Source organism: Physeter macrocephalus, chromosome 20, assembly GCF_002837175.3.
Source record: "Physeter macrocephalus isolate SW-GA chromosome 20, ASM283717v5, whole genome shotgun sequence".
NCBI classification, from domain to species: Eukaryota; Metazoa; Chordata; class Mammalia; order Artiodactyla; family Physeteridae; genus Physeter; species Physeter macrocephalus.
The window spans coordinates 57,774,322-57,793,299 of NC_041233.1; the positions used below are offsets into that span (position 1 = coordinate 57,774,322).

The window sequence follows — 18,978 nt, forward strand, 5'->3', positions numbered from 1 at the left end:
GGCCTGCGCGTCCGGAGCCTGTGCTCCGCAACGGGAGAGGCCACAACAGTGAGAGGCCCGCGTACCGCCAAAAAAAAAAAAAAAAAAAAAGAAAGAGAAAAATATCAGTGTAATTAACAAGCAAAAAGACTGTCTAAGCATTTGCCAAAACAACATTCAAAATAAGGTCATCAGATCTTATTTGCAAAGCAGAAATAGAGACACAGACGTAGAGAACAAATGTATGAATACCAAAGGGGAAAAGGGTGGGGAGGGAGGAATTGGGAGACTGGGATTGACACATATACATTATTGATACTATATATAAAATAGACAACTGATGGGAACATACTGTATAGCACAGGGAACTCTACCTAATGCACTGTGGTAACCTAAATGGGAGGGAAATCCAAAAGGGAGGGGATATCTGTATGTGCATGGCTGATTAATTTTGTTGTTCAGCAGAGGCTAACACAACACTGTAAAGCAACCATACTCCAATAAAAATTAATTTAAAAATAAAATAAATAAAACAGAGTTGGCATTAAAAAACAAAAACAAACAAAAACAAAATAAGGTAATCAGATACATATAAGATCTCTCCCAACTAACTCACAATTATGAGGTTCCTCAAGCTGGCTGTCACATTTCTATGAAACACTAGCCTTTACAAAGGGTGAGGCCCCACACCTAGAAGGCCTTAACTGATACTCTCAGAGCGTGCACTTGGAACCCACCGAGGAGCTCCTTCTATTTCATATTCCAGTAGCTGGATTCAGGACAGAGGGCTGGGCTCAACGTTGACTCCTTTTCTCCTAGGAGTCATACTACATAGACAGTCCCTTATCTGAGCCAAAAAAAAACAGGCCACGATCAGCAGCTCCTACCTTGCTGGGAGAAAATTAGATGTAAAAGATACGGCACAGGACAAGAATTTCTTCCACAAACCAACACTGACTCCAGACATAAAAGAACACACCTAAGAACTCTTTTGTGCACTCCACATCAAAGTACTGTGTCCTGGGGTTTCCCTGGTGGCGCAGTGGTTGAGAGTCCGCCTGCCGATGCAGGGGACGCGGGTTTGTGCCCCGGTCCGGGAAGATCCCATATGCCGCTGAGCGGCTGGGCCCGTGAGCCATGGCCGCTGAGCCTGCGCGTCCGGAGCCTGCGCTCCGCAACGGGAGAGGCCACAACAGTGAGAGGCCCTTGTACCGCCAAAAAAAAAAAAAGTACTGTGTCCTTCTCTCAGAAATTATATACCTCCAGAACAACTGTTCACCAATTAGTCCTATTACTTTTGTACCTGTACTCTTAGTTATAAAGCTCAACATGTAGGCAGTAAGAGCCAATAAGCTCTGATTGCTCACATTTTGAGTATAGAAAAAGAAATAGCTGTGGGCTATTAGTTCACCAAACAATACAGCAGGTTCTGGAATGCTGTGTCTAATATCTACATGTGAGAAAATCTCTCACAAAGGAAATGTATGTATCTAAACTCTAAATACAGACTTTTCCCCCACTATCACCTAGTCCTAGCTCCAGATATGAAAAAGTAGACAAAATTAGGGTCCTGTTTCTAATGCATCCTTTCTCAGGAAATATGTGAAATTCTTCCTTTCAGTGTGTTATTTTGGCAAAAAAAGTTTACTGAAGTGAGTGTTGCATGTATACGTTAAGAGCTACATAAGAGTAATGTTTCTATACCTCACAAATTTATATTATAAATTTGAACAGCTTCTAATTCTGATAAGATGTATATCGGTAAGCCCTAGAGCAACCACTAAAGAAATAGTGAAAAGAATCATTAAAGAAATCAAAGTGCTATATTAGAAAATGTCCACTTCATGCAAAAGAATGCAGTAAAGAAGGTACAGAGGAACAAAAAAGACCTGAGACACATAAAAAACTAGAAATGAAATGGCAGATATAAGTCCAATTATATCAATAACAACATTAAATATGAATGTAATAAACAATCCGATCAAAGGGTAGAGATTATCAGACTGAATAAAGTGACAAGATCCAATGATATGTCATCTACTAGAGACACATTTTAAATTCAAAGACACAAATAGATTGAAAGTAAAAAAAAATGAAAAAAAAAAGATTTGTCATGAAAGAAATAAAAGCAGAGGCAATTCAACAATAAAAATTGGAGGGCTTCCCTGGTGGTGCAGTGGTTGAGGATCCGCCTGCTGATGCCGGGGACACGGGTTTGTGCCCAGGTCCAGGAGGATCCCACATGCCGCAGAGCGGCTGGGCCCGTGGGCCATGGCCGCTGGGCCTGCGCGTCCGGAGCCTGTGCTCCGCAACGGGAGGGGCCACGGCAGTGAGAAGCCCGCGTACCACAAAAAAAAAAAAAAAAAAATTGGAGACTTCAATACCCGTTCTTTAATAATGGATAGAACAACAAGGCAGAAGATCAACATGGAAATAGGAGACTTGAACAACACTATAAATCAATTAGATCTAACATACCCTCAACCATAGTAGAATATATGTTTTCCTCAAGTACATATGAAACATTCTCCAGGATATATCATATGCTAGACCATAAAACAAACCTCAATAAATTTAAAATGACAGAAATTATACAACGTATGTTCTCCCACCAAATTTCTTTCTATTGTTGATTTCTAATTTCATTCTATTGTGGTCAGAGAATATACCTTGTATTATTTCTATCATTTAAAACTTATTGAGGTTTGTTTTATGGAAGAGCAAACTAAGCCTAATGCAAGTAGAGGAAGAAAATTTAAAAAAACAAGAGTGGAAATAATGAAACAGAAAAAAGAAAAACAAAAGAGAAAAATCAATGAAACCAAAAGGTGATTCTTTGAAAAGATCAACAAAATTGACAAATTTTTAGCTAGACTAACAAAGAAAAAAGAGGAAATTCAGATACTAGAATCAGATATAAAGGAGAGAACATTACTACTGACCTTACAGAATAAAAAAAGTAACATTATGAACAACTGTACGCCAATAAACTAGACAACTTAGACAAAATGGACAAATTCCTAGGAAGACACAAATTACCAAAATTGACTCAAGAATAAAAAGACAATCTGAACTATAAGAAACAAAGAGAATGAATTACAATCTCAAAAAAACTACCTGTGAAAAAAAGCCCAGGCCCTGGTGGCTTCACTGATTAACTGTGCCAAAGATTTAAAGAAGAATTAATACTGATCTTTCACAAAGTCTTCCAAAACACAAGAGAAAGGACCATTTCCCCAACTCATTCTATGAGGCCAGCATTACCCTGATATCAAAACCAAAGACATCACCCGATAACTGGCAGTTGAGTGAGTGCGTGCATAGGGATCGCTGGGCGGCGGGGACTCATTGCCAGACCTGATCCTCCTGGTGTGCATTTCTCCGCTCCAGGCCACAGACCACGGATCACGGACCAGGGACCCAGCAACACTTTTTTCTGAACATTCCTGGGTAAGGTAAGACTGCTGGGGAGGGGACAGATTCCTCCCTCCCCAATGCACCTCCTGGCCCACGTGGGGACAGTTCCGGGCACCAGAATTAGCTTCCAAGGTTCCAAGGTTCACCGCAGGCTGGCCTCAGCCAGAGCAAGCATGCCGAGAAATTTTCACCATCATCTTCGGTTAATATCACAATCTTTGTGCATGCATGAATAAAGTTTCCTTTTTTTTTTCCCTCTCACTGCAACAAAGGAACATCCATAAGTGAGATGAATAAAAATATAGTAATAAACAAAAACAAACAACCCTGCCAAAAAACCCAAAGACATCACAAGATAACTACAGAGAAATATCGCTTATGAATATGGACACAAAAATTCTTCAGCAAAATATCAGCAATCTGAATCTAGCAACATATAAAAAGAATTATAAACCATAACTAAGTGAGATTTATCCTAGGAATGCAAGATTGGCTGGTTTAACACCTGAAAATCAATTAATGTAATATAACCAAATCAACAGAATAAGCAAAAACCACATGATCGTCTCAATAGATGCAGAAAAAGTAGTTGACAAAACCCAAGACCCTTTCAATGTTAAAAAAAAAAAAAGCAAGAAACTAGAAATAGAAGGGAACTTCCTTAGCCTAATAAAGAGCATCTACCAAAAAACCCAAAAAAACAAAAAAACAAACCACAGCTGTTTTTAATAAAGTACTAGAAAGAAAATTTTAAAACACCTATAATCTCTCTAACCAGAGATAAGAACACATTGGTTAGTTTCCTTTCATATTCTCTTTTTTTTTTTTTCCATTTTCATGGCTTTCAGGATCTTAGTTCCCCAACCAGGGATTGAACCCGTGCCCCCCTGCAGTGGAAGCTCAGAGTCTTAACCAATGGACCACCAGGGAAATCCCCTCATATTCATTTTGAAGACATTCTCTTTTACTACAATGATGACAAGATGGCAGACTGCTCATCTGAAAATAATAAAGCCAAAGTTTCATGATCAAACATCTCAAAGGGCTAGAAGTGATGGAAAACATAAACTCTCCATTCAAACTATTTTCCCATCAATGATGCCAAGACGCAGACTAACAGCCTAAGTTTCAGTGTTCCCCTAATGTCAGCCTGTAATAATATCATTTTGATCTCTGGTCCCTTTTAAGTCCACATGGGGTGGGGCCAAGGGAACTGAGCAAAGTTGAATATGTTAGGTACGCGCTTGTCTAGAATGAAGTCCTGTGCAGATCATCAGAACCGAGGCTGGTGAGACCCCCAGCTATGCACGGCAATTTTTTAAAAAAGATAATAATAATGAACGTTTACATAGCATTGACTATGTGCTAGGCACTATTCTAAGTGGTTTTCATATATTGTCATTTAATCATCTCAACAATGACACAGCTTCCATTATTATCCTCACTTTACAGATGAGGAAACTCAAGCAAAAAGTAGTTAAATAACTTATTCAAAGCAAGCAGTAGAGCTCAGACTTAAACTCAGACAACCTAACTCTAGAGTCCCTGCTCTTAAACAAGCAGAAGAATGAGCAAACCTAAAAACCAAAAGGAATGAAGACATGCAGAAGAAAAAGTGGAATCTCCATTTCTATACCTTATCAGTTAAGTTCCAAATTCAGCCTGATTCAAATTAAGAAATCAGAGTCGTGGTTATCTCAAAAAGAACAAAGTGGGTGCTGGGAAAACTGGACATCCATATGCAAAAAAAATGAAGTTGGACTCTTACCGTACACCATGTAAAAAACTTCGCTCAAAATGGATCAAAGACCTAAATGTAAAAGCTAAAACTATAAAACTCTTCGAGAAACATAGGGGAAAAGCTTCATGACTTGCATTGGCAACGATTTCTTGGATATGACAACAAAAGCACAGACAGCAAAAGAAAAAAATAGGTAAGTTGGACTTCATCAAAATTAAAAACTTTTGTGCATCAAAGGACACTATCAATAGAATGAAAAGGCAACCCATGGAAAGGGAGAAAATATTTGCAAACCATATATCTGATAAGAGATTGATATCCAGAATACATAAAGAATTTCTAAAACTCAACAACAACACAACCCAATTTAAAAATCCTCAAAGGACTTGAATAGACATTTCTCCAAGGAAGATACCAAATGGCCGATAAGCACATGAAAAGATACTCAAAACCACTAGTTATCAGGGGAATGAAAATAAAAAATCCCAATGAGATATACTTCACACCAACAGGGACGGTTATGACTGAGAAGAAATAGAAAATAACAAAGGCTGGCGAGGCTATGGAGAAATTCGAACCTTTGTGTAACACTGATGGGAATGTAAAATGGTGTGGCTGCTGTGGAAAAAGATATAATTATTCCTCAAAATATGAAAAAAAAGAATTACCATATGATCCAGCAATCCTACTTCTGAGTATATACCCTAAAGAAGTGAAAGCAGGTTCTCAAATATTTCTACACCCATGTTCACAGCAGCATGATTCATAGTAGTCAAAAGGTGGAGGATGCAAGTGTCCATCAATGGATAAATGGATAAAGAAAATGTAGTATATATATACGACGGAAGACTGAATTTGGTCTTTAAAAAAAGGAAGGAAATTCTGTTACATGCCATGACATGGAAGAACCTTGCAGATGTTAGGTCAAGTAAAAAAGCCAGTCACAAAAGGACAAATAGGGCTTCCCTGGTGGCGCAGTGGTTGCGCGTCCGGAGCCTGCGCTCCGCAACGGGAGAGGCCACAGCAGAGGGAGGCCCGCATACCACAAAAAAAAAAAAAAAAAAAAAAGGACAAATAGTGTATAATTCCTCTCATATGAAGTTCCTAGAGTAGACACAGAAAGTAGAATGGTGATTTCCAGGGGTTGGGAAGAGGAGGGAATGAGGAATTATTGTTTAATGAGTACAGAGTTTCAGTTAGGGAAGATGAAGAAGTTCTGGAGATGGCTGGCGGTGATGATGGTGGTTGCACAACAATGTGAATGTACTTAATGCCACAGAACTGTAGACTTTAAAAATGGTTAAAACGGTGAATTTTATGTTACATATATTTTCCCACAATTTTTTTTTTAAAGCAAAATGGAGAAAGACCCCAAGGGAATTTCAGGTTGAGGTAAGGAGGGGTTTTATATGCTCAAGTCACAGCAGCCCCAACAAAAAAAATCTTAATATTTCATTATAAATATCTGAATCTCCTAAACCAAGACTTCTTTACTGCACTGCAGTTCACCAAGTTTAGATACAACCTAATGCAAAACCTCACTTTGCAGCATAAACCAAGTTAGGGCAAAAGAGATGATTAACCACATGGGATTCAGTGTTTCATTTTTCATTTCTAGCTGTAGTCTTAAGAGATTAGGGAACAGCAACTATTAGAATAATATGTAATGTTCCCAGGCATTGGGGAAATGATATTATAGCAGCCTAATTTTGGTGCTTTGTTTTAATCTGCATAATGCTTTTCATTCTCTGTAATGGGAGATCTGCAGGGTCTGATTAACAGAAGAAAGGTCATTAATGATAAATTCTGACCCCGGGGATAATCTGAGCCTGCCTGCCACTTCAGAGCAGACAACTGGACTAGACGATTATGTTCGTGTACTCCTTGCTACTCAAGAGCCATCTGCCCAATGCCTCTGCTTCTATCATTAGTCACTTTAGTCCGTATTTACTTTTCACTAGACTAAGTTGCATCTTTCAGCTGAAGTGCCTGGCATCAAACTGCTCCCCCTCTCAGCTCATCAGTATCCATTCTGATAAGAGAGCTGTGACTAAGAGGCAAATTTTGTAGCCCAAACAGGTGCATGGGCAAAGGGATTTGGGGGATTTTGCCTGGTTGAGACCTTCTATTCCCTTCCCAACTCTAACTCTGTGGCCATCCACAGTGGCCTTGATTACTGCCTGAGGGTGTTCCATACCCCCCACCCCGTGACAGTCAGAATTCTATACACAGCCCATTCCAAAGGGTGTTATTCTCAATGAACCCCTGTATCCAGAGGGTGCTGATTTTCTTGTTCCTTAGAGTCCCCAGCAGAGTGCACATTTAAAGCATTCCTTTTCTTTTTTTTTTTTTTTGAGGGAGTATTTTTTAGGATGAAGGAAAATAGCTACATAAGCAGGAGGGAGGAGCACACCTCAGCATCAGAACAAAAAGACCAGTGGAGCAAACAGGGGGACAAGAGGCAATCTCACTAGGTGAACAATTAAGAGACTTACAAAGAAATGCACTAAATTCTCATTCCAAACCCCAGGCTTGTCACTAACCCCAGGAGTATCTAAAAAGTCATTCTCAAAGACAAACTAAACTTTAGCTTAATGCATTCCAAATAAAAGGAAAAATTAATATATTAACCATAGAGTAATATCATAGATCAAACTTTATCCACCTTAAGAAAATTACAGATGAGGAGAAAAACCTATTTGCAGTCATTTAGCCACTATTTCTCTGAGCAACAAGAGAACAGGATTGTGAACTTGGTGCTAATAAAATGCTCATTAAGTGAAAAGCAATAAGACGTTAACGTGAAGAGATTCATTAAGGGCTTCAAATTACTTACCTTGAAAGTTCTTTGGTTAGATGAAGATCAGATTTTAGTCTAACATTTTTCTTTTTCTCTTTTGACTAATTAGGTTAATAGTCAGCAGACATCTTCCCTAAAGTACAGGACCTCACTGGGGTAGCCTGCTAAGTGGTGACAGGAAATATTTAGCATAGAAGTCTCCAAGCAAAACTTCTAAATGTTTTCCTTCCAGCCCTGCACATAGCCCCTCAGGGTATTTCTCCTTTGGGGATCAGTAGATATGTGAAGGCAGCTGAAGTAACAATTATACCAAGTGGAATTTTAAAGGTGGAGCAATACTATTTTATTTTTCTTGTGGCAAAGCAATGGAACAACCCTCTGATGGGGAGGAACAAACATAGGGCCCCGTATGTTAATGACATCAGGTGTTTCAATAAAAATAGCAGTTTCTAAGCAGCTGCATTTTAAGAATCTCTCTGAAGGATCAAACAGGAAGAGAGAGACAAATTGTTTAAACACAAATAACTTTGACAGTTAAAGAACTAGCATGACTAAGCCACGAAAGACAAGTCAAAAGCAAACAGACTGACACTTGAGCAAATTTAGGGCTCCAAGCAAGTAGAAGTACTTTTAATTTTCACCGTCACAATCTAAACTCCAAAAAAAAGAAAGGTCTGCAGCCTTTCTGCTGCTTTTCACTGTTGGTGAGATACTGTTAGGGTTGCCATTGCATGCATTGTGTTCCAGAAGATCCCAAAGACATAACTTGTAGCTGTCATCAACTGGCAAACCAGTCTCGGAGGCCCTCCCAGCTGTTAGGTATCTGAAAATTTCACACGCAACCCAATTCCTTGCCGTGATTATCAAAGAACATACATACTACAGGAGAGGTGGCTAAGAGTTTGTTCACTCTGCCTTAGAAATCCTTTCCAGGGGGTTTCCCTGGTGGTCCAGTGGTTAAGATTCTGCACTTCCACTGAAGGGGTTTGATCCCTGGTTGGGGAAGTTCCCCATGCCATGAAGTGCAGCCAAATTTAAAATGAAGGAAGGAAGGAAGGACGAGAGGGAGGGAGGGAGAGAGGGAGGGAGTTAGGAAGGAAGGGAGAAAGAGAGAGAGAGAAAGAAGGAAGGAGGAAAGAAAGGAAGGAAGGAAGGAAGGAAGGAAAAAAGAAAGAAAGAAAAGAAAGGAAAAGAAAATCCTTTCCAGGTGTAGGATCAACAAAAGAAAGAAAGAAATCCTTTCCAGGTGTGGGATCAATACAACCTTTACAAACAAAAGTAAATGTTGCATACCATCACAACTTTACTACTAAGGCTTTATGCACTCTGTCCTTGATAATCAATTTGGTGGCCAGAAGTTAAATATCCCATAGTATCCCTGGGAGACCCACAGGTCCAATTTTCTGACAGTCTCTTGTTTTCTAAACCACTCAAAGTTAACAGTGTCATGGATGTACAACACAAGGCTCTTAAGAAGCAAAGCTAAGGAGCATGAGGCAGCACTCATTACCATTGGCTCAGTGGAATGCTGACTTCTTAGGCATACCACTTATTTGCCCTCAGCTAAGAGAATACTAACTCGGAGAAAAGAATACTCCTTGGAACACCCTTATTCAAAGCAACACAGCCTACCTACAAAGAAAAGCAAAATATCTTTTACGGGTAACATTTCAACATTTACAGAAGGGATAAATGAAGACATACTTAGGAAACATTCTAAGGAAGGCTCAGAATGCTAAAACAGAAAAATGGTATGGCAATTCCTCAAAATATTAAACATAAGATTACCATACAATCCATCAATTCCACTTCTGCGTATATTCGCAAAAGAAGTGAAAGCAGGAACTGAACAGATATTTGTACACCCATGTACAAATAACCAAAACCACAACAACCAAAAGGTGGAAGCAATCCACTTGGGGTTTCATCAGTGATGAATGGATAAACAAAATGTGGCACATACATAAAATGGAATATCAGGGCTTCCCTGGTGGTGCAGTGGTTAAGAATCCGCCTGCCAATGCAGGAGACACGGGTTCGAGCCCTGGTCCGGGAAGATCCCACATGCCGCGGAGCAACTAAGCCCATGTGCCACAACTACTGAGCCTGTGCTCTAGAGCCCACAAGCCACAACTACCGAGCCCGTGTGCCACAACTACTGAAGCCGGTGTGCCTAGAGCCCGTGCTCCGCAACAGGAGAAGCCACCACAATAAGAAGCCCGTGCACCGCAACAGAGTAGCCCCTGCTCGCCGCAACTAGAGAAAGCCCATGCACAGCAACAAAGACCCAATGCAGCCATAAATGAATGAATGAATGAATGAATAAATAAATAATCAGGAATATTACTCAGCCTAAAAAGGAAGGAAATTCTGACACATGCTACAACAGGGATGAACTGTACAGACATTACGCTAAATGAAATGACCAGTATTTTATAGTTTACTAAATACTTTAACATACGTTACATTATATGTAGTTCTCACAACCACTTCCCTGTAAAACAAATGATATCATCATGACCTCCATTTTATAGATAGTGGAAAGAGGTCCAGAGATGCTAAATAACTTGCTCAAGATCACATATTAAGTGGCAGAGACAAAAATCAAAAACCCAGTTTCTCTAACTCAAATTTCCATGCCCATGCCCCTTTCAATACATCATACTGAGTTTTCTGTTTACCTCCAGAGTAGCCTTTGATGTAACACTATAGAAGAGGTGTTACTATAAAAGAAAGAGCCCTGGACTTGGGAATTAGAAGACCTATGATTAATTCTCAGCTTTGCCACACAACAATTGTGGGACTTTCTGCAATTCAAATATCCTTAAGACTCAGTTTCCTCATTGGTAAAAAGTACATTTTTTTTAAGTTTATAATACATGCTATAGAGTTTGACGACTGAAGAAGACAGCAGTTTAAGAAAGAGCAGCAACAAGTTTAGCACTTATTAAGTGAAAATAAATGTTAAAAAGGAAAAAAGTAAACTTTTGCAGGCTCAGCATCACCAGTATTTCCCCCTGATCTGGCTTTAGGGTGATAAGTGATATTCTAACACATCTTTCCAGTAATCTCTTGAAAAAACTGACTGGATCTTTCATACTTTTTACATATACTCCAAGTCTAATTCATTAGCAACAGTGAGGATGATATAATTACTCTCTGCAGCAAGTTCATCAAAGAAGTTTGAGGAATGAAAATGGAGGTATAGGTAGGCCTGATAGAGACCTACAAAGAGAAGCAAGAGGTCATGGTTATCTGCTCAAAGCTCAGGCCAGTCGTTTCTGGGCTATTCAGAAAAAGGACAGGCCAATAGCTTAAAACAGCTGTTTGATGGCCCTTGGGAAGAATGACAGCAACCAAGCCAGAAGCCAAAAGCAACAAAGTAGGAGATAAAGCAAGCATAAAGGATTGTGATCAAGGAAACAGGCCCCAGATGAAAAGGAACTGCCTGGAAAGCCTAAGTAAATACATGAATAAATAAACACAACATAAATTATACCCATATGCACTTCATACTGTAGCCCGGAATCTGGCGTTTCTTTCAAACACTCACATTTGTCATACTGCCCTTGGGTCACAAAGGGATATTTGGGAGAAAGCAGTTTGTAATTCCTGAATCCTACAGAAAATCACATTTATCATAAGGCCTTACTACAGTATCTGGCTTATTTGCTTGATGCAGTTATGTATTTAGTTGTGAGATTTATAAAACCGTGTTTACTACAAAATGTCTCGGGTCAGGTAAGGCAGATCAACCTTCAACACCTTCAATACAATCTTGTTAGCACATCTCACCCCCATGGTCCCTCATCCCAGCCCTCCCAACACACACATTTCACACTTTTTCTTTTGTTCCCAGATTTGCCAAACACTAGTACATCACTGCAGGGAGAGGACATTTTACCTTAAAAAAAAAAAAGGGGGCAAGAAAAGAAAGATATAGAAACAAACACAATCCCAGCTCTGTCACAAATCAGAATCTATACCAAGTTGTAAATGTGCATTACTATTACTGGAAATGTCTGGCAAGGCTTACATCTGGAGCTAAATCAAGTTTCCCCATCTGTTGGGTTTGCCTCTTCTACTCAATGTTAATTTTTCAATTGTTTGCAAGAGCAATATAATAACTGTTGAGAAAATGAAAAATGATAGGCACAAAGGGAACAAGGCATGTAAGAAAAGTCAGCTTTAGGTTTCATAATACTGAAGGCACATTCTCTCCATTTACAAACAGCTCACTCCTGTGAGTGTGTGCTACTTCCTCAAAACCCTAAACCAACTCCATGTCTGACTCAATTTTATCCAATACATACAGCACTCTATAATTGCCTTGCTGTTTCATAAGAAACCTAAAATGACTTAGCCCCATGAGCTCCATTTGGCTCTGTTTACCACAAATAGAAATAGCCATGTAAAGCAAAACGACAAAGTTCCAGATCCCCATGAGTCATTCATTCAACTCTTGGAGAAAGACAGAAAAAACTGCCACAGAACAGCTTTCAGATGCCCTATACACAGAAAACACTTTGGCAACAAAGACGCTGAAAAGGGCTTGCAACCATCTCTTGGTAAGAAAATTCAGAGAAGAGCAAACACTGTGAGCTATTTCAATATGACAAAATGAAAGTCACATGCATTTCTGCTTCTTTTGATCAAATATGACAATTTCTTCCACTCCTACAGACATCAGGGCTTAAAATAGCGGTGCTGTTCAACACACTCCACTTAGAAAGGTACAAGAAACCTCAGAATGAGCCAAGGAACTCTGAAAGAGATAAACCCTCATTCCTCACCTGATATTAACCAACGCGTGGGTCACCTTGCTAGCTGCTTCTTTCCACTGGCCCGCATTGGTAGAAAGCCTCAGGACTGTAAAAAAGGAAAGAACAAAGATGTGTCAGACCCCTGGTATAAAACACAAATATGAGGAATGAAGACACATCGCAGACTATCACTATTAGAATAACCAAACGGAGCCTGGGCCAATCTTCTATTTAAGACATCTTCATCTAGGGAAAAAACATAAGGGCTTATTCTCAACTATCTTTACCGCAAACTTTTTCCTCTTTTTTTCACTTTCTATCAAAATATTCTACTCCTCCTCTGCCTTGGGTTCCCCTCTCTCCACTCCCTGCTAGTTTTTGCATTCATTTAAAATCTACACTGGGGTGGTGATGGGTCACCTGATTGCCACATTTATCATTTCCCTAATGGCTGGGGCTGATTTAGTGGAACTGGCCAGCTGAGTAAGTGCCCCCTCCTGCTCCACATACAGTATGTCTTTCTCCTGAAGGTCTAAGCTGGGTCAAAAAGGAAAAATTACCTTGCAAGATACAAAATGGTCATGTTTCAATCAAGGAGTAACCTGTTTTAGCTCCTCTGACTTAACTGTGTGACATGCAACATGAATCAACAGGAATATTCTTCCCTTCTCTGACCAAAGTCTCTTTTCCACCCTTACTCACAGGAGAAGGAATGATGGAAATACAGATCATCATATCTTCTATCAGCTGTGAGCTTCATGGTCACACATTACAGTACCTACACTATTTTAGAAAAGAGACAAACCAGCACGTGCTCCTTGAAAGAGCAAGCATATGGTGGGCACTCCAAGCATATGTTTTTAACGAGTGAATAACTAATATGACCTAAACATGTAGAGAGTTTACTATGTGCCAGAAATTGGACAAAGGTTATATGCAATACAGAATACATATGAGACTCAGAGGAGACAAATAATTAATTGATCAAGTTCATTCACAGAGTTGTAGGTAATGGAGCTAGAATTTAAACCTGGAGTGAATGGTTCTACAGCCTGTACTTACACAGTGAGTGGTTAAGAGTGAGAACTCTGAAGCCAACTGTCAGAGTCCCAGTCCAGCCCCTGCCACTTACTAGAGAATAATACCAATACTTACATGAAAGGATAATCATGAAAATCAAATAAGTTACATATAAAGCCTTAGATCAGTGCATGGCACATAGTAAATGTTATATAAGTATTAGCTATTATGAATTTAAATAGACTTGTCTTCCAAACAAATAAAAGAATGTACCTGAGACTTTCTCAAAGGTTGGAAGCCACAGTCTAAGTAACATTAAGAAATGTGTAATCAATCTGCATAGGAACTTTACATCTGAGTACCATCACTACCTACTCCTGACCAGTATTCCTCTAGCAAGAAGAGTAGTAGCAGCAGCTCTACTAGAGGGAGGGCCTATAACTGTAATAGGGAAAGAAAGTTCATCTGGCTGCTCTGCATCTATTCTAGCAATACTTCATTTTTATAAATTCATGCAATTTTATGAAAGAGAAGATGGAAGGCTTAATAAAACATTATCAGAGTGCTGCTTTTCTAATTTACAAGATTTAGTGAAGGGGAACTTGGTATAGTTTCAAGTTAGAGCTCTACAGTCTGAATCAGGTTTCACCTAGTGTTTGTGCAAATTTATTCACGTAATGAACAAAATTGTTTCAAGCAGGTCAGATGTATTTTTTTCAACTCAATTGAAAAAACTGTTTAGATGCATCTGTTTTTCACTAGACCCTCCACTAAATCATAAATTCTCTGATGGTGAGGACCTAACACTTACGGAATTGAGCTGACTTTTACTCTCCTTATCTCAGAGAGGTATTTAACTCTGTCCATGTATTATTTCTCTGTTAACATCCTGTCACTTCTGTTAGTGAACAAGCACCCAGATAACCTCATCACTGCATTTCCCTTGGAAATGCCATAGGTCCTTATGTTCTCTTCTAAGTTACCAAATTTAAACACAAAATTATCTCAAAATGCCCTAAATGCCTCAAGCTAAGGTTATCATTTATGTAGTAAATTATGGTACACAAAAATAGCATACTATGTGGCCATTAAAGAAAGAGAGTTAAGTAACAGCAAAAACTGGAAACCGTAATTTCCATGAAAAGAAGGAATGGTGGGGCTTCCCTGGTGGCGCAGTGGTTGAGAGTCCGCCTGCCAATGCAGGGGACACGGGTTCGGGCCCCGGTCTGGGAAGATCCCACATGTCGCGGAGAGGCTAGGCCCACGAGCCATGGCCGCTGAGCCTGCGCTCCGCAACGACGGGAGAGACCACAACAGTGAGAGGCCCGCGTACCGCAAAAAAAAAAAAAAAAAAAAAAAAAAAGAAGGAATGGTTAAATAAACTACAACCATACTATGCAAAAAAAAAGAGAGAGGGAGAGAGAGAAAGAGACCTAAGAAAACTACAAAAAAATAGGAAAATGTTCTGACAGTTTAAAAAAACACGAAATAGGAAAACATGATTACAACTATGTAAAACTATGCATACAAGTAGACTAATATACAACTAGGAAAACAGTGGTCATACTAGAAAGAAGAGATTGTAAAATTTTTTTTTACCTTGCTTTTTGTTTTCTAATTATCTTTCTTTTTTTTAATTAAAAAAACAGCTCAAAATATGGCATCATTTATGGTTCAGGGCAGCTTGTGTTGAGGTCCTTCCTATTCAGTGGATATCACTGCAATAAATTAATGCCACAGGAATATTAAATGTGTGCCTTTATCAAAAAAGTCTCAGTGAGCCTTCCTCTTCTAGCCATGATGGAGTATCAAGACATAATTAACCTTCCTAACTCAAATAATAGAAAACTGAACAAAATATATGAAACAAGAGTTTTCAGGGGCTTCCCTGGTGGCGCAGTGGTTGCGCGTCCGCCTGCCGATGCAGGGGAACCGGGTTCGCGCCCTGGTCTGGGGGGATCCCGCGTGCCGCGGAGCGGCTGGGCCCGTGGGCCGTGGCCGCTGGGCCTGCGCGTCCGGGGCCTGTGCTCCGCAACGGGAGAGGCCACGGCAGGGGGAGGCCCGCATACCACCAAAAAAAAAAAAAAAAAAAAAGAGTTTTCAGACACTGGACAACAGGTATATAGAACTGTGATCCCTGAAGAAGGAAAACAAACAAGGTGAACCCTACGATTACCCCAGCTTACTATGTGAAAAAGTTTCTAGCCTACAGGGCTGGGAGGAGGAACTTAAACAGAATCCAGAAGTCATGCCAAGCCAAAGACAATAGAGATGAGCAACTGGACAGGCCAAGGCACCTAGAATTTATGGGGTAGAGTACTGTAGAGGGAGTTTGACAGGGAACTATGGAAGTTTGTAGAGGGGTCCTCTTACATCTTTTGCTGAGCACCGATCTTCACACAGGGAAGAGGAAACTACCCAAAGCTGGCGGTGAAGAACCACTGGAAAAGAGAAGAAATTGTGGTGCTCATGGAAGGCTCCACAAATAAAATAATTTGCGTTTCTACCAGCAAGAGTGGAAAAACCTACTAATACATGGGTTATCAGGTAGAGTCTGCAGATGGGTACTGCATTAGTAATGGGGCCAAATTAGCCCATAATAAAAGTTGCTCTCAACCTGCCCTAACAACCCTTAAAAGCAAACCCTAAAAGGATGAAACTGATTCCACACAACATTACTGCATTCCAGAACAAAGTCCAACATTATATAAAGAAACATAAGAAAATCAAGCGCTTACATTAACATTACAACGTTATAAATCCAATTTAAAAATTACCAGCATTCAAAGAAGCAGAAAAAAATATGACCCATAAGCAGGAGAAAAATCAGTCAATAGAAACAGATCTAGACATGAAGAGAGATGATGGAATTAGCAGAAAAGGACATTAAAACAGCTATTGTAAATATGCTCCATATACTCAGGAAGATTAAGGAAAATATAAACATGATGAGGAAAGAAATGAACATATTAAAAAAAGAAGTCTAAATAGAACTTCTAGGGAAGAAAATGCTTTATGAAACAAAAAAATACACTAGGATGAAATGAATTGAGATTAATGAGATTAAGAGCACATTAGAAAAAATACAGAAGAAAAGATCAGTGAATTTGAAGACTGAGGAATAGAAACTATCTAAAATGAAAGACAGGTACTTCCCTGGTGGCACAGTGGTTAAGAATCCACCTGCCAACGCAGGGGACACAGGTTCAAGCCCTGGTCAAGGAAGATCCCACATGCTGCGGAGCAACTAAGCCCGTGAGCCACAACTACTGAGCCTGCGTGCCACAACTACTGAAGCCCATGTGCCTAGAGCCCGTGTTCTGCAACAACAGAAGCCGCAATGAGAAGCCCACACACCGCAACGAAGAGTAGCCCCCGCTCACCGCAACTAGAAAAAGCCCGTGCGAAGACCCAACGAAGACCCAGTGCAGCCAAAAATAAATAGTATAAATAAATAAAATAAAATGAAAGAGAGAGAAAAGACCAAAAAAAAAAAAAGGAAAGAAAGGAAAAAATACCCACAGAGCTTTAGTGACCTATGGGACACTGTCAAGAGGTCTAACATATATATAATTGAAGTTCCAAAACAAGAAAAGAGGAGAGGGGACAGAAAAATATTTGAAGAAATTAACAGCCAAAACTTTTCCACATTTGATGAAAACTAGAAATCCACAGATCCAAGAAGCTCAAGAGACTCCAGGAAAAATAAAGAAAACCATGTTAAGGCACATGATAAACTACTGAAAATCAGCAATAAAGACAAAATGTTAAAAGCATGCAGAGAAAAAAGATATATACAGAGAAATGAAGCTAAGAATGACAGTAGACTTCTCATCAGGAACTATGTAAGCCAGAAAACAACAAAATGACATTTTTTTAAGTATTGAAAAGAAAATTCTATATTCAGCAAAAATGTCTTTAAAAACTGAAGGTGAGACTCTACTTCCAGTACGGCAGAGTAAGCCTACTTCAGCCTCTCTCCTGCTGATTACAGTTAAAAATCCTGTATAAAATATAAAAAGTACTACCTGAGGGCTCTGAAAATTAAACAAAAGCAGACAGATTATAGAGGGGAGTCAAAACTTGGAGAAACACCCACAAAAGTGGGTTTCCAGGGTTTCTTTTTTCCTATTTTTCTCTGGCAGGTTTGCCTCAAGATCCAGACAGTCACAGGGATGCATGATAAAGGAGCTGGGTGGATGGCTAAAACTTCAATAGAAACCTCATCTTTCTGTAGACAGAAACCAGGAAAAGGGACTTCTGCTACCCAGAGAACATAGAGGGAATCCTGGACAGACCAGGAGAAAGTGTTCCTCTAATTCCGCATATGAAAGTTAGGCTCATGGGAGCTGACCAAGCATGGAACAAATACAAAGTAGCAAAGCAAACCGTTTAAAAACTAAACTGCTATTTGAACTACAGTCCAGTCTCCTGAGTGGTGAGTGTGTGGACCAGATCCAAAGTAGCACAGAAAGGGCTTTGAAAACTGAACTGATATTGGAACCACCACCTACAGAAAGTGAGAAAGAACCGGTGGTCTAACAGGATTGATTGCCTACTAATACCAAAAGAAAAAAAAAAAAACCTCCAGATTATAACTGAACCCTGAGTCTACACAACATAAGAAAAATGTCCAGGATGTAATCCAAAATTACTCAACTTATAAGGAACCAGGACATACAAAGAACCAGGATATACAATAAAACAAGAAAATGTGACAAATTCTCAAGAGAAAAGACAAACAGATGCCTGATGTGACACAGATGTTAAAACTACCAAAGAGTTTTAGAGCAACTATTACAAATATGCTCCATAAGAAAAAGGCAAACATTCCTGAATGAATGGAAAGGTAGAACTTCTCAGGAGAGAAATTGAAACTGTAAAAAGGAACCAATTAAAACATTTAGAAGTAAAACATATATTATGTAAAATAAAAAATTCTCTAGATGGATTTAATAGCAGAATGGATTGACACAGAAATCAGTAAACCTAAAGACAGAACAATAGAAATTATTAAACATGAAGAACAGGAAAAAATGGGGGGAAAAACAGGGCCTCAGAGACCTGTGTAACAGTATCAGAAAGTCTAACATTTGTGTTACTGTAGTCCAAGAAGAAAGGGAGAGAGAAATTAAGGGCAGAAAACAATTTGCAAAAAAGAATGGCTGGGGCTTCCCTGGTGGCACAGCGGTTAAGAATCCGCCTGCCGGGTTTCCCTGGTGGCGCAGTGGTTGAGAGTCCGCCTGCCGGTGCAGGGG

The 18,978-nt window shown here is 39.5% G+C and overlaps 1 protein-coding gene across 8 annotated transcripts in view; it reads right to left on the reverse strand.

Moving 5' to 3' along the window:
* Positions 1-18,978, reverse strand: part of ARMH3 (armadillo like helical domain containing 3) — a 173,617-nt gene that overhangs the window by 67,042 nt on the left and 87,597 nt on the right. For all 8 annotated transcript variants that reach the window (XM_055081248.1, XM_055081247.1, XM_024121345.3 and 5 more), the window contains one exon: positions 12,731-12,806. In XM_055081248.1, the coding sequence (XP_054937223.1) occupies positions 12,731-12,806 (76 nt within the window). The remainder of the gene's footprint in view (positions 1-12,730; positions 12,807-18,978) is intronic.